Below are 16,492 nucleotides of genomic sequence, written 5' to 3' on the forward strand. Positions count from 1 at the left end.
TACTAGAGGCTCAAGGATGCCTGGAGGTCCTTGAAAGATAATCCCTTCCTATTTTGTAGCTGATTGCAATTGCTTTTCTACATAACTATTAAACGTTGCTATTTATAGGCACTTAATAACATCAAAGAAAAGATCTGGAATGATTTCAGGGGTCCAAAAGAGTGAAGGAGAAGACATTGAATGGAGTGATAAACTTCCAGAGCACTCCCGTCTGTCACAGTGAGTTAGCCGGCTGATTTATACTGGAAGCACAGTGTTTGCTCACATTTAATTTGCTTGTAACTGGGTGATTTTTATTTTCAGGGGACTCAAAGACCTCTTGACTCCTGTATTAGCTGGCATATTAGAATCAGAGCCAGCCAATGCAATGTCTTTTGAAGAGTTTTTTGCCAGAATCCAAGACATATTATCAAGAAAGGTATTTCAACTGTTAAATAATAACTTCCGTATACATGTAGTCCAGTTGTATTGTTTTCATATTTTTTGTTGTTGTTGTTGTTCAAAAATTTGAGCTTCTTCTTTTTACACTAGGTTTGGCTTATCTGTGGGTGTTTACATTTGGAAACCATTTGTTGTTAATGATGAGAAAAGTAAATTATTGTCAGGATAGTTAGAGCTTTCATTGACAGAGTGGTACTTAATCAATAATGTATGATTTATTAAGCTCTTTGAGTTTAAATCTCTAATAAAAATCATCTATTAAAACTAGCTTAATCAGCTGAACTCCCATCCACTATAGCTTTCAAATAGGATTTTGATTGTATTTAGCTGTCTTACTGTCTCTATTCAGGTCATTGATGTGTATTCTGTACACTCAGCATCTTTCCATAAGATCTACATCAAGCAGGTTGACACGTAAGTTTTAGTCTTGAGCCACTTCAAGTGTCATCAACTGGTAGTTAGATTCACCAGGCAAGCATTCTTTCACGAAATGTTGATGACTTGCTATGCAGGGCTGTCAGTAAGCTTTGATTCACCTGTAGCCTTGATCTTAACACCCAAATTATTTAACAAACTTGTTACTTTATGAGTAAATTGTATCAACTACAGGCCAGTTAACCCAGAACAACAAGAACCCATCAAGTATGCTCAGCCATAACAAGTGCTATGGGTGATGGCCCTAAGCCCTGCTGTGTATGACAAAACTGAGACAAATTTAAATAATTAAAAATACAAATAGTCTGGAAGGAGCTAAGAAGAAAATTTCAAACATACTATAGTTTATGACAACATCACTACACTCTGAATGGTTTACATAATGTTATTGTGATATCACTAACTGACACCTCGATATCCTTATTGTAAACCATTTCCACTCTTACCATCAGTGAGTATGACTGATCCTAATCATTGTCTCCTGTTGTCTGTTAAGTATAGATCTACAGAATCAAACCGTTATTGTAGGTATAGTTAATAGAGGACACTGGTTATGAAACCCGGCAAACATCAAAGGAGCAAACAACAATGCCAAGATTTATGTTCAAAGGTTCATGACCGTGCATTATCTTTTGTTTTGCGCTCATACACTATCCATGAATTACGTAACCAACACGTTTCTATTGTTTAGTTCCTCAGTACAGAGTAAACAACTATTGTGTTTCGTACACGGTCAAGGCCAAAAAAGCAAACAAAAAGAACTTTGTCGGGTTTCATAACCACTCCCCTCTATTAACTATGTTGTAGGGTTCCCTTAGCTGTGTGAGGCACAGTGGTTAAAGGGTTAATAAACTACACTGGACTCCAGATGTAGTGACCAGCCTGGGTTTTAGTTCTAACAGGGGTCATGTTGTGTCCTTAAGCAAGGCCATTTCACAGTATCTCTCTCCACTCAGGTGTCTAAATGGGTATGTTGAGGGGGATAGCTCTGGGGACAGACTAGCATCTTATCCAAGGGAAGCAAGGACCTGTCTGGTTGCTTCATGCTAACCAGAGATAAGTGCTCATTTGATGGGCCAATAGTTTTGGCCATACGTTACCCACTCTTGGCTTTAGTACCTAGGGACATTTCCAACAGCATTATTGACAGTACTGTCTTTCAACAAAGGTTTGCAAAGTTCCAGGAGCTTATTGCTGTACAGACAGGTGTGAGTGCAGCTCAGCAGAAGTTGTTCTTCAAGTATGATGAGTTCAGGCCAGATCCCATGGCTCCATCCTCCTCATATCCCATTACTTCTGTAAGTGTAACAGAATAACTAATAATTTTTCAATATCAGGTCACTATACTTGTTGTTATTTGGCACACAGTTACTTGATTTTTGACATAACACTGGCCCAAAATAAAATTTCTCACTGGTGCAAAAATATTTAGGGTGCTGACTGCTGAGAATTCCTCCTTAAGTTGATAAATGAGATGCAGTGCCAAAAAATGGCTTGCCACTGAATACTGAAAGTTCTTGCAGATGTTTATTTTTTGCTCCTTATTTTGAGTTCATACATCTCTCTCTGGTAGTTCTCTTTTCTGAAATGAATTGTTCTTCAATGCCTTCTTTACTTCCTTTCCTTCCGTTTTTCTCTCAATTGTCTTTTCCTTCCCTCTGTTCTTCTCCCATCATTCATCCATCCATCTTTCCATTTCCACTCACTTCATACATGATCATCTTATAACCAGTCATTTATTCTTACTGCAATGCAATCATTCATTCATTTACTCATTCACTTTGTCAATTCATTTTTTCACACAAGCATATATTTTTATCCATTTGTCCATCTACAGTGTATTTCCTTCCTTCATACTTAACAAACATGGTTGTATTTAAATTTTCAGGATGACAACCTTATGGTGATGATTGGGGGAGAGTATATGTCTCCTGATAGACTATTACTTCATAAAATTCGTAAGAATGACCAAAAAATTTTATATTTGCCAAATGAGGCTGTGATGGTTTCGTTGTCAGTTTAGGTGTTAAAAAACTCAGCAGACAGCAGTAGTCAACTGCTGGGTTTTATTCAATCTAATCGATCATTCCATCATTTCAAGATACAGTAGAATGACTCATCAAGTCTTCAAGACTTCACAACTTTTATAGCTGCGGTTTTATGTTGAGTGGCAGTCCATGTCTTCAGGAAATATCATTTGTTCCCACAACTTTGGTTATCAAAAATTACTGTCAGCCTGACTAAGTGAATTATGTAAACTGTAGAAGTTAACTCTTGACTTTTAATCATGAAACTGAATCAAGTATTGTCCAAAGGCAAGGAACCGTATTTTTGTTTAAGTTTTTTTTCCAAATGTTTACTTAACTCAGGCTACTTATTTTTGTGGAAGTTTTCTAGAGATAACAATTTATACTGCAACCAGCAACCAATGGACTAGCTGTGTTAAATTTTGTTGTGTTTTACTTCACAGCCAATCTTCTGGAAATACCAGACGAATTCACTAACTGTGAATCTGATTCATCCATGGCAAAGGTGCTCTTTTTTCTTAAAATTGAACAAGTTTGTACCATTTTGTAGTTTAAGTCTTAGTCATTGCTAGTGTTAATCACTGCTACCCTTTACATGTAGAGAAAAATCTTGCAAGAATCCTTCAAGATCCTTGAGGGCCTTGGCAGGATCAAATTGCACAATCCTTAATATTTTGTGTAGGATTCTTGAAGAACCTGGTAGCTTTGGGATTGTGAAAGAAGACCCTCAAAGGTTGTCACAAAAATTTTTAAAATCCTTGATAGAATTTTATCAGAGATAAAAAATATACTGTAGCATTAAGCACCAGCTGATCATGATAGACAATGCAAGCTATCTGTCTCCTCTGATTGAATCTTTGGACTGAAACAGACTTTAACAAGACTTTTTTTCAATAGATAATGACAAATCGTGCATACTGCTGCAAGTATGCTGCTGAACAGTACTTCAGAGCAACAAAAGCTATGCTGGTGACAATTGAAAGCATCTTGTGAGTGTCCAAAGGTTTTTTGTTTTTGGTTTGTTTGTTTTTTGTTTTTTTTGTTTTTCTTTCAGTGTGATGATCTTATTGTTACAGTATCATTGAATAAGAATCAATCAGTTAATTTGATAATTAACTACTGCTCTAGCTGCTACATGTAATTGTGAATGTTATAAATAAAGAAATGCATATTGGAAATTAAACTGGTTAACGGTCCTCCGGGCTAACTACTTGTAGCTGGCTGTTTACAAAGCACGGCCAAGGAGTTGAGCTTAGGGCTTTTTGAGAACAAATCTGATGAGTAGCAGGGTGGAAGATTTGAGCCAGGGGCCTCCAAATTTCAAGCCCAATGCCATCAACCATACCACCTCCCTAGCTGCTTGTTGTATGTTTCTTTTGACTAGCAGAAAATGTCTTTATTTGTATGTTGCTGGATGATAAATTTAGTATAGCATTTCTTCATTTATTCCATTTTTCTTCCATTCCATTGTGCATTAGCATTACTGATCTTGATGAATTCTTTTCGCAAAAAGAACTGTGAGCAAACTCTATTGTTTTGCAGGAAAAATCTCAAGAAAGATATGATGCTGTATGTGTCTTTTTGCAAACAAATTGAATCAGACTGGATGTCCCTCAAGCAAATCTCTGAAGTTTGCTGTAATGGGTAAGCCTGTTTTGCCTTTAATTTTTGGTCAAAGAGCATCTGCTTATCAGAGGCTCAAATGTAGTCATCAACAGTGAACATATTCATGTTACTGTTGTGTATATGTGAGATGATGCTTCTTGCAAAGAATAAATTGATTTTAAAAAAAATGTTTTGGGGCAATTTGGAAGCAACTTTTGCAAAGAAATCAAATCAATTTAAGTGAAGTTTTTGACCTGACTACAAGAAGAAGTGCTAGTAAGAGAAGTGCATTTCTAAAGTTTCTTATTATGTCAAGTGCTTAAAAATGGGCGTGTTCAAAACACAAAATGTAAAATGACAAAATGGCACAACAGTAAGCCTAAATATCACTGACTCCACAGTGGTTAGCTCTCACTAATTGTAAGGGTTGTATGTATTGCACATTGCATTGACTCTTACCCATAATGCCATGTCATCTTTTTGTCATTTTGTGTTTTAACTACACCCCTTAAAAATTCCTAGGTCCACAACTCAACAATGCACTAGAAGCAATAAAATGTAACGGGCAAGAAATTGTGTGTGCTCAAGCACATGACGGCATGTATCATAACTCAATAAAAACATGCAGAATGTGTAGGGCACATGTTTGATGTTACTGTAATAAACTCAAACGGCCAATCATGGCACGTTATGTCCTGTTGGTGAGCATTTTATTACAGTAAGAACAAAGTAAAACAGATTCTATGCAACATCTTATTCCACTTTTTATACTTTGTGTTTCTGATACCCAAGTCAAAGTCATCTGATCTGGGTATTTGAGGCTCTCTTATCAAAGCTTTCTGAGCCAGAAGGTAAGTTAATTTGTATTCTTCATTCTTGTATTGTATTTCTCATGTGTGTTAAGTCCATAAGTATTCAATAGAAGTAGAATGATTTGAAATACATGTACAGTTCAAATCGGTTAGTTCCTTTTGGTAGAAAGTGATCCTACTGTAGATAAATTGACAGATGAACGTTCTTAGTTCTTTTCTTTATGCAGTGGTTTGCAGTAAACCTTTTAACCAAAGTCACGCTTTTTCATTTTTTTCATTCAAACAAAAAATAAACCACACCGCTTGATATATAATGCCAAATTTAGTAAATACGTGAAGTCTTATTGGAAACTGTTACAAACTCAAAAAAATAAGGGACCCCTAACTTGCTGATTTTTTGTGAAGAAATACATGCTTGCTTGCCCCTGGCATATATTTCTTTGTACGTTTGGGGTCCCATATTTTTATGAGTTTGCAACAAACTCTTATGAAACTTTGTAGAGTTATCAAATTCAGCAGTATGGACTGAGGTAATTTTTTTGGTTATTTGAAAATTATGGAAAATTGTTAATATTGTGTCACATTGGTAGAAAGGTCCTGTGAGTGTCAAAAGAAATCCAATATTGTTTTAGTGACTGCTCTGTGATATTGTAATGCAAGTGACCACTGCATTAGCTGAACTGAACCAATCAAATTAAAAAAAAAAAAAAACAATCACGACTTGGCCATGTGTGTCTTCCCTCACTTAGTACATTAGCCATTTGGTTTGTGTTCTTTTGATTCAATGGTAGTGTTGGATGTTGGTTGAGACACTTGCTTGAAACCACTCTAAGTCAAAAAAGCATGTAACAGATACCTGCAAGAGATACCTTAGATTCAACAAGAAAAATTTCATACTGACTGAGAAGCTTTATGGAAATGCATCTCATGTGTCTAAATAGTTGTAAGTTGCCGACAAAAAGTCAAAACCCAGTTCACAAACAAACAAAAATTCAGAGACATTCAGATCTATTAGGGCTATCTCTACAGTATGGAAATTGCAAGTTTAATCTCATCTGGACTGAGAAGAACATGGGAATAAGTGTCTGTTTACTTGAGCTTAGTGGCAAAAAAGTAAGATTTGGAAACTTTGTAACCATTAGCTTTGAGTCTTAGCTGATATTTTATTTTTGACTAGTAGTTATAATGTTGAAGTGGTTGAGTCATTTACAGTTGCAGGTTTTTGTGGCTTTTTCCTCGCAATTTCTACTAGATATTTTCTCATTAATGTTCTTATTTTGTCCTTGTCTAATAGATGATCTGCAAGTAATTTGGGAAGACGTTCAAGACATAAAGAAGTGGACAGACATCAAAAGACAGAGTGAAGCCGAGGTTGGAATACTTACAGACAATGTATATATGTTAACATTTTAACAACAAATTCCCCTCCTTAGTTACAACATCCATTTGCTTTAGAATTCAGTTATGCATTAGAATTCCAATTTCTTAACCCCTCATCTTTTCAAGCCTCCCAATAATTAAAAATTCCTTTCTCATCCCTTAAACACTGTGATTTTACCCCCAATTTCTCAAACTACCTGATTTTCAAACCAATTTTCTTTTCTCTTGGAGGTTCAACAAATATCAGGATTACATTGTAGTTCCAATAATTTATTTTGTGGTACACAATAACAATAATTTAGAGATCAATCCTAGTACAAGTTTGGCTGTGATCACTGAATTTACTAAATAATAAAAGAGTAAATAAAATAAAAAAATAAAATAGAAAAGTAGTAAAAGAGGAAAAAACTAGCCAGGGTGATTTTCTTTTTCAGTTGCGTAAGACAAACGAGGGAATTGACAGATTCAAGAGCTTGATTTCTGATGTGGTTGAGACAGACAGGTTTTACACTTTCTTGGAAACCTTCAGGAAGGATGCAGAGGATCAAACGTTGTGAGTAGAATTACCCTGTCTTTTACAGTATGTCTGTTGATCCATGGTTACATGATCAATGGATTATCTTGCAAAATTTAGGTTAACTTTATCAGGTTCACCACCTGTAATAATGAGTCATCTCAATCTTCACTATTTTTAACCATCTTTCTTCCAGTTTGGTAGATTACTTGGTAAAACTTTGATCTTTTTGTTCTCAAATTATTCAGTCAAGATTTCCTTTGATTTTCAGGAGATATCATGGCCAAGTGGTTAGAGTGTTGGACTTGAAATCTCAAGATTGCAGATTCAAGTCCCGCTCTGACCACCTTACTATCCTTTGCAGCCATTATAGAGTCATCACACAGTGTTTCTCTCTGCTTTGTGGGAAGAACTGTTGTGTGACAACCCTAGTAAAGGTTGCAAAAGAAACTATGACCACCTAAACCGGTGTTGTTCTTGGTAGTCCAGAATTTAAAACCATGGCCATTTTTTTAATAGCCTATTGGTTTGCTTTCTGCCAGTTGGGGTTTTCAACCTTGTAAAATTTTATTTGAAACATTTTGTTTCTGAAATTTAATTGCTTGGCCCCACTAACCCCTAACTACATGTAAGGGTAAATAAAGGTGATATTTTTTTTTGTTTTATTTAAGTTGGCTTTGTACAGAATATATGGAATGTCAGGTTATTTCTAACACTCTGCTTGTTCTAACAGCTTCTCCAAAGTTTTTAGCCTGCTTATCGATAATCTCAGTTTATAAGAATCTGGTTTCTGAATTCATTTCTAACAAGTACATCCTTTTCTTTCTGTTTAGTTCCAATGTGGTTTCAACATATGCAACAAATATTGAAGAGATTTACCAGAGCTTTAGGAAAGATAAACATCACACCAACCAAAACAGGAGTAAGCCCTCTATGTGTGAATTATTTTGCTCACGTGGTCCTTGCATCATTGTCTCGTGCCCTTAGACAAGACACTATACTCTCATAGTGCCTGTCTTCATCCAGATGTATACAGTCAACTCTCATTGTCACGGACACCCTTGGGACCCTTCTTTGGTGTCCTTAATAGCAAGAATCTGCCATATAGTCAGGTGTAGTGAATATGACCTATGAATTTTTGGTGCCACAATTACTGTTATACTCTGTTAAGATTTCAATTTTCTTTTAATTTGTGGTATGTATACATTTAGTTCTATTCATACATGTAATAATGTAATGTAGTTCAAAATAGTGGACAAACTAGTAAACATTCCAAGACTGCAGAATAATTATCTCATATAATACGTCCAAGTTGTCCGTTGTGACGAGAGAAGAACAATAAAATGTTAGTTTGGGGACCACCTGAAGTGTCAATCCACAATTCCATAAATGATAATAATAGGAATCAGAAATAGCGAGAGTTGTTTCCATAAATGTCTTTGTACCTGTGGCCGGGAATGTAGCTTCTGTCCATAATAGCAGGGTGGCCGCAAGGTGTGAGTTGACTGTAAATGGGTACTAGCAATTTAATTCTGGGGGTAGCCCTGTGAAGGACTACCATCCTGTCGAGAGGGGAGAAGAAATCCACTTAACCAGGATCTGGATATATATAATTATATAAACTCTGGTGGTGTAAGACACTTTGATTGAACATACACATTAATTTGTTCTCATAATGTTAATTGTTGTTGCTGGGTTTTTTTTCCTTTTTTTTCTTAGGGCTGTCATATGCTGATGAACAGAGACACCTGTTTGACAGGAAGAAGCTTGTTTCCCTGTGCAGCAAGATCACCAAAGTAACTGACGAGTCCTTGGGGAGGAGGAGTGAGCTGCATGGATCACTTGTTCACTGGCTCAAGTAATTGACATTTAGTTTATCTGTGGTATGAAGGGGGTTGACATGAGTTAGGACGGAGAACAAAATTCAAGTAATGGAAGATTCAGCTGGTTTTATTTAACTTTGCTTCAGGTCTTGACTGTTAACAAATGTTGTCGAAAGTCACTCTCACATTAATATTAATGTCAGACAAAATCGTTTCCTGCAAAGGTTTAGCCTTTTGATCAAGATGCTTTTCATTTGATTAATCCTAACATGATCTGAAAATTGGGTTCTGGTCAGGGAAAATCCAAGTTTCTCGTCAAAGTCAGAAAAACTGAGTTTGGTAGACAGGAGGAGGTGTTGATAATGAATACTGTTAATGACAACTCTACTATGAAATTTGTCTTGTAGAAAATTGAGATCATAAAATGGCTACCATTCATTTGATAAGGCTTGTGATCTGAAAAATGATCTGTGAAAAGTCAAGAATACTTTTGTTTCATTCTTGGATTCTTGGCAACTGAGAAAAACTCCTTGTTTGGTGCTATTCTTTCGATGGTAACAAAAACCAGTTTCATCCTATACAATTAGCCACAGTTGTTCTGCAGTGAGTGCAGAAGGCTGCAGCTACACAGCCCTCTATATGCATTGCGGGCCTATGACGTTAATTAAAAAATAACAAGTTTGCTTGTTTGCAGTGAGGTGAACCGGTGTTATGATGAGGCTGAGAACTTCCACGCTTCATTTGTGGGTCAGACACAAGCCAAGGATGCTTATCTTCTTGCCTTGCAAGCGGTGAGTCCTGATGAAATTATTGATTTGCTAGCATTTGTATAAGGAGATGAAGAAAACAAACTTTCGTCGCTTAGCCTCTGATGACTCGTTCATTAAAGATAACCATTCACACTGTCAAGAAGTGCATGTTGTTCTTGTATATTGAAACCCTAGTGTGCGACCATTCAAATGAAAGCTATTGAGCAGTTCTTTCAAGTGCAGGTGCTTTTTATTATGTTGTACAGCATGGTTCTAACTTCTGAGTCTGTGGATGAAACCCCAGTGTGTGACCGTTCAAATGAAAGCTATTGAGCAGTTCTTTCAAGTGATGCTGTTTATTATGCTGTACAACGTGGTTCTAACTTTTGAATTTCTGGATGAAACATGAAAGCTATTGAGCAGTACTTTCATGTGGTGCTGTTTGCTGTGCTGTCCAAGATGATTCTAATTTTTACCTGGCTCACTACCACTTGTAAAGTAAGTTCTTAATATAATGCCTTACTCATTCTGTATGTCTTTGCCGTAGTTTCAAGAACAGTGCAAGGTGAAATCCAAAGCCATTGTTGAGAAGCTTCAAAAACTGATTTCTTCTCCAAGTTCAGCTGCGGCAGAAGCCGTTCCAGCTCCAGTGATTGAGAACGGACTTGCCGAGCCTGAGATCAATGGTATCACACTGAATCAACTGGGAAATGAGTAAGTATCGATTATTCTGGAGGCTTCTAACAAAGTAGTAATTAAGCCTTTGCGGAGGCCAATGAGTCAAGAGGCTGACGCTTAAATGTGGTTTTCTAGAAGGAGCCACGTCACGGTTTGAGCATCTTTAAAAGTTTAGCCTAACTTTTTCAAGTTCGTCTTTTGTAATCCACGTCAATCCTCTCCATCCTTAACCATCCTTTTTTTTATGGTTCATTACTATGTCTTTGGTGTTTTGTTCTATCTTAGTAAACTATTATTTTCAGGTTTCCTTCAATTTAGAGATAATTTTAAACGTGGCCAAAATTACTGACAATACCGCGGTTTCCTAAAGTGTAAAACAAGTTGTCGGTGTCGTTGTCTTGACCAGTCAACTTGAAGCTTGAGTATTCTCTGTTTTTGATGATCCTGTGCGCAGCTTGCCGTCTTTTTAAGGCGCCCGCCGCCAGTTTTACCAAGATATCCGAGGCTCTGCTTTGCGCATAAAATGAAATGCGCAAAGACCTTTGGTTATAGCAATGCCTGGCCTCATTTTGGTACGACGCTTGGCGAGTACAAAGAACAAATGAATCTTTTGGCAGGAGACAAGTTTGTATGTCAAGAAATCGCATATACCAAGGATGAAGTTACCGTCCCTACCATCCCCAAACAATTTCTTGTTTTCTTCTAAACAATTTCCTGCTTTACACTTAACAATTTTTTTTTAACAACTTCTTGTTGTCTTCTTGCAGACTTGACACATTGTCACTCATTACAAAGGAATCTGTACAAACAGCTCGGCAAAACACCCAGCATATTGAAAGGTAAAGCTCAGTGAAATTGCCTGAGAAGTTTGGTGAATGAAACAAAATAAAAAACCGAAACGATATAGCAACGTTGAATGTTTTGCTCATTAATTCGACCCTTGAGAAACTGATATTTCTTCATGTTGTTGTCTCTACTTCTATTCGTTGTCTTTTTTTTTTTTGCGCCACTTACAGATTTCATTATCTCATTTTAGTGTCGTTGGTAGCTTCATAAAGCTTTATTCGTCAATCAACGATCACTTGATGAAAAACGTGGAACAGTAAGTACACCTGAACTACCTAGGTCCCCCCCTTTCCTCCCGCCTCCTGCCATTAAAATCGGACTTCCCTAAAATACACCTTCTAAAAACTTAGACTAAGATAAAAGCACATATATCCTTTCGCTAATAAACCGCTCCACCTCCCTAAATGTACTTGATCAAGGGATTATAGTGAGCCTTTAAAAGAAATATACAACTTTCCGTGGTGGTTATAGATAGACACTGAGTTTATTGTACTTGGTCGCACACTTAGCTATGGTAACGCACTTAAGCTATGGTGACGGTGCGTCCCATAGACTTGATGAGCAGAGTCTACAAGACGCACCAGCTAGTTTTTTTAGTGACTTTTGTCAAGTATGTTCTGTTACGCACTGAATTTTTTTTTCCGATATCCCTTTCAAATAAAGAACCCAAACATGTTTTTCAAACGCCAAATTCCTTCCGACAACCTTGGCCCCGAAAATACGCCCACCGTAAAAGCCTTGTTTAACAAATATATGGCCAAGACTTATCGAAATTTTACCATATCACTGAGAGCAGTTTTCCCTTCGTGTTACTTTACACCCTGTGGAAATTGAAACAATATGGGATCAGGCTGTCATAATATGGCCTACTGGTGGCCTTATGAACTAAGTTTTCACTTGCTTTTGTTTTATTTTTAATTCCTACAGATTGCAAGAAACAATGGCCGAAGAGAATCAGAACTGATAATGGTGGATAGGTGTCGTGACCAAAATGGATACTCCAAAAAAGGTGTTTGAGAGAATAGCTGTAAACCAATGAGTGTGGTATGATGTAGATCCCAAATATCCCATATATGGTGTTCGATCCCAGTATCCTCTCGTTCACCTGGTATTGGGGTATATATTTTAGTCACGACAGTGGAGTAATGATATGACAGTCGTCACGCAGCTGTTCTGTAAACCAGTGCTACCGCTGGTGTGTCAGAATCGAGCTACCGAGCTGTACTCGGTCCAGCCACAGGTCTACCATGCTTGTTCAGCGCCACAGGCAACCTAAGTGATGAGTTAAAATCCAGCATGCATCTGCAGCAACTCATGGCTTTGCCTCTGAACACCATGGAACATGAAGAGCATTATGGGTTATCACCCGCGCGCTCAGATCAAGGGCCTGGAACTGCGTCTGGGAGAAGCTTTAATCGTTGCATTGCGTTTTATGTAAAACCAGTATGGACCTACTGAAAAATAACCATAAACAGTTAAAAACAAACGAGGCTATATTGCTTTGAGAAATCAAAACGGAATGGAAACCTAATGAACTCAACATAGTGAACGTAGAAAGACTTGGGCAGATTTCAAAGGAATCGCAAAAACATTTGGATGTTTAAGCTATCAAAGTCGAATACGTTTCCATTCTCACTTCATTTATCCCAGTTCTAAATGGTGATTTGTATGTGTTGAGTCCTGTGCTACAAAATTAAACTTAAGTTAGTTTCCATTGGTGTAGGGATGTAAAAAACTACTCGGCAGAAACATGCGAAAATTAATAGAAGACAGGACATATATGAGTGTTGAGGCTATTATACAAGTCTTGCAGAACGTGTTATCCATGATTTCAGTTTAAAGCCTTAGTGATGAAAGTGTTTTCGTGAACTTAAATGTTTCATAGTTAGATATAGCTGATGGAGCAGAGGTTATAGTTGAAGTTTTGTTAATATTTTGAGGTATGAAGTAATGATTAATGTTAAATTTCATTCTCAAAGAATTCCTCGTAGTTTGGGAATATGCGGTATTTAGATCAATCAGATTGCTATGCAATGTTGTGAAGTACAGCTGAACTGACTTTGTCATTGAGTGTTTTTAGAAACACTCATTTTATACATTAAGCATTATGAAATATGATTAAGAATTAATTTATAATTTCTTATAGTATTAGTGGTAGCTTGAGTTGTTAAGGTAAACATTTCAAAAAGTAGCTTAGAAGCTTGTTTATAATCAGTGTGGACATGATTTTTTATCCTTCTATTGTAGACCTTAATATTTCAACCGTGTGTCTTCAAAAAAATAGAACCTGTTTTTCAATAGTAACAGTGGTAGATTTAGCTGTGTAGTATTAAGGTTTGAAAAGTAGCTGAAGACTTCGCTTAACATCAGTGTGGGCACGATCGCTTAATTTTTTTTCGTATACCTTATATTATAACCGTGTGTGTAATTCAGTTCATGATATATTCGTTATTAAGTATTTACGATTAATTTGTAGTTGGATGTGAACTGTGCCTCAAGATCTAATCGAGAATGTTGGCTGGCCGTCAGCCAATAGTCGCCCGAGTTTAACAAAGTCTACTGTTGGCTTGCTGTAAGCCAATGTTTCATAATGAACTTGAAAACAGCATTTGAATTGTGAGCTGAGAAACACCTTGAAATAACAGCTCGACATCAATATTTTTCCCCTCTTGAAGCGGAAATGAAATAAGCAAAGCTGATTTTGGAGGCACAACTTGTGATCAACATCCGAGATTCTTACGTTTGTATTAAAAGCTTAAGTTTAACTGCGTTAATATTTACAGTTGATATTATATCGGTTTGTTTAACATGTAGTTTAAGAACGTTTACAATTCACAAGCAGAGTGAATCATACAAAATAGCAATAAAAATTGCTTTAAAAAGCACAAGTGACTTGATGTGCAACATCCCTGAATCATAACCAAGGTGATCACAAACGGGTCACGATTGTCCCATAGAGATTAAGACACTTTGTTACGATGTTTTATTGTTAAATTGTTGTTGAGTTGTTCTGTTTTCTCCAAGAAAAAAAAAATGGTTGGAACTGGATGCGAAATAGTCGAAAAACTAAATTAACTACTGATGTAGATAGCAGAATATCTGGGTCTTACTGATTTTCGCCAACCTCGCGAATCGTCATTGAAATAGTTCGCGTAACAGTTTCATCATCTTTCATATTGCGCGCAACAATTTTAAGCTGTGTCTTCTGTCTGAAATATGCGCGCAGCAATTTTTACGTTGTCCACAATGTCCAATATTCCGCTCAGCAATTTCAAAGTGTGTCTACTATCCAAAATATTGCCCTCAACAATTTCTAAAACTTTGCGCGAGACAATGTCAAATTGTGTCTAGTCTGAAATATGCGCGCAACAATTTTTAAGTTTTCCATCATGTCAAACGTGCTCAACAATTTTTGCGTCTTCTATCCAAAACATTGCGCGCAAATATATCTGAAACATTGTGCGAGACAATGTCAAAGTGAGTCTACTCTGAAATATTGCGCGTAAAAACTTCAAGCTATGGTCAGTGACCGTAGCATTGTGGATAGATAAAGCTTCCTAATTCTTCCAGTCATTTTGAGTTTATAGTTAAAAAGTCACAACGCAGTCAATAGGGCATTTCCGAATTACCTTTAGCCTCTACCCCAAAGCGAGTCTTGGTGCCCATCCTTTCATATGAAAATGACTTCATTCTCACGCAAGTCAAACTCATTTTCATTTGAATGGTTGAGCACCAGGCCTCGCTTCGATAGAAAGGATTAAGGCAACTCGGAAATGGGCTCAGTATTACTCTAATTTTTTTTTCGCTGTAGGAACTGGCTATACATGTATTTTCCTTACACCCGGAATTCAAGTAAGATAAGCATTTCCAGCAGTCTCGAGTTAGACCCCGTCTACACTACGGCAGAGGACTTTGTTTCTACTTTTAGGCTTACCGTCCACACTAATCCGTCACGAAAACGGAACTTTTCGAAAACACTCTTCAAACCGGAGGAATTTGAAAACACCGGCTTTTCGTTTTCGTGTGGAAGGAGAACATTTTGAAAACGAAGCGTTTCGAAAATGAAGACATCGCGGTAATCATGTGATTTCTCTGATCGAGTTTTCCTCAAATACAAATCCAAAATGACTGGTGCTTGTTGTGTTTTAAATTTCTCCAGCGTAGTGTGGACGGAAAACATTTGATGCGTTTCAGAGTGAAACTTCCGTTTTCAAATTCCTGATCAAGGCCTGAGGTGCCTTGACTTCATTTAATGAAATTGGAAAACCTTGATACCCGCCGTGGAAATTCAATGAAAACAATTCCGCCGTTGAGAAAATTCTTAAATAGCCCTCTAAGTTCTTACTCTATTCAGTAAATGATTCTAGTAAAACCCTAAGTGGTCAATTTTCTTTTCTCGAAAATCCATGTTCCTTTCGATGCTAGAAAGGACATTTTAGATATTTTAAATAACCCGCCCTTAATTACAGTGAGAACTCTAGCCAATCAAATGGTAACAACAATTATTCAGTGCGCGGTCGTGAACTCTTGGAAATCTAAATTGCAAATTTATTCAAATTTGTCGATTTGTACTCTTCGTGTCGAACTTTGAGCGGCCATGTTTAAAATTTAAACCCGTACAGCTTCAACTTTGCCTTCGTTTATTACTACGAAAAATGTATCAAACTTCAGTTTGGGATTGTCCTTGCGTTCGGAGCTGTTGTGAGTCACAAATACGTGCAACAAGAACTGCACTTCAAACAAACTTGGAAAGCACATGCTTCTACCAAAACGGATGACAGCTTTCTTCGCCAAGTCGTCCTCAAGGTATGAAGTGTAAACGAAAGTAATTTTGTATTTTGTAGAGGTAACGTAACTTTTACTACGAAAACTTTGCACAAAATGCTTTAAGAAATAGGCAAGTGACAACTGCTCGTAGTTCTTGTTCACCGAAATATTTGTGAGTAACTGTAACTTTTAATTTAACGAACCACTGGGCCTAGAGTGCTCTAAAGAATACATTATGTGGGTCTAATTTTCTGCCACTTGGTATGATTTTAAAACAGTCTCGATCAATTGTAGAATTAAAATCATAAAATGGTATCGGGAGTTTGCAATTAAAACTTTGAAACTAGAAGCGTTTTATAGAGGCCTAATTGGGCAAAGCAATTTCTTAATTTCAATAAATGCTAAATTTTCTGTT

General features: G+C 36.9%; 1 protein-coding gene across 4 annotated transcripts in view; it reads left to right on the forward strand.

The window, feature by feature from the left end:
• Positions 1–14,198, forward strand: part of LOC110068364 (serine/threonine-protein kinase TBK1-like) — a 31,970-nt gene extending 17,772 nt beyond the window's left edge. For all 4 annotated transcript variants that reach the window (XM_089275877.1, XM_089275876.1, XM_089275875.1 and 1 more), the window contains 18 exons: positions 109–219; positions 304–418; positions 791–855; positions 2,045–2,174; positions 2,765–2,834; positions 3,347–3,408; positions 3,801–3,892; positions 4,446–4,547; positions 5,301–5,359; positions 6,615–6,691; positions 7,135–7,253; positions 8,048–8,136; positions 8,934–9,072; positions 9,732–9,828; positions 10,334–10,500; positions 11,232–11,303; positions 11,501–11,566; positions 12,238–14,198. In XM_089275877.1, coding sequence (XP_089132003.1) covers positions 109–219; positions 304–418; positions 791–855; positions 2,045–2,174; positions 2,765–2,834; positions 3,347–3,408; positions 3,801–3,892; positions 4,446–4,547; positions 5,301–5,359; positions 6,615–6,691; positions 7,135–7,253; positions 8,048–8,136; positions 8,934–9,072; positions 9,732–9,828; positions 10,334–10,500; positions 11,232–11,303; positions 11,501–11,566; positions 12,238–12,274 — 1,669 coding nt within the window. In that variant the 3' untranslated portion in view covers positions 12,275–14,198. The remainder of the gene's footprint in view (positions 1–108; positions 220–303; positions 419–790; positions 856–2,044; positions 2,175–2,764; positions 2,835–3,346; positions 3,409–3,800; positions 3,893–4,445; positions 4,548–5,300; positions 5,360–6,614; positions 6,692–7,134; positions 7,254–8,047; positions 8,137–8,933; positions 9,073–9,731; positions 9,829–10,333; positions 10,501–11,231; positions 11,304–11,500; positions 11,567–12,237) is intronic.
• The last annotated feature ends 2,294 nt before the right edge of the window (positions 14,199–16,492 follow it).

The sequence above is a fragment of the Orbicella faveolata genome, unplaced genomic scaffold (assembly GCF_042242905.1).
Source record: "Orbicella faveolata isolate gen_17 unplaced genomic scaffold, um_ofav_v1 contig_4, whole genome shotgun sequence".
Taxonomy (NCBI): domain Eukaryota; kingdom Metazoa; phylum Cnidaria; class Anthozoa; order Scleractinia; family Merulinidae; genus Orbicella; species Orbicella faveolata.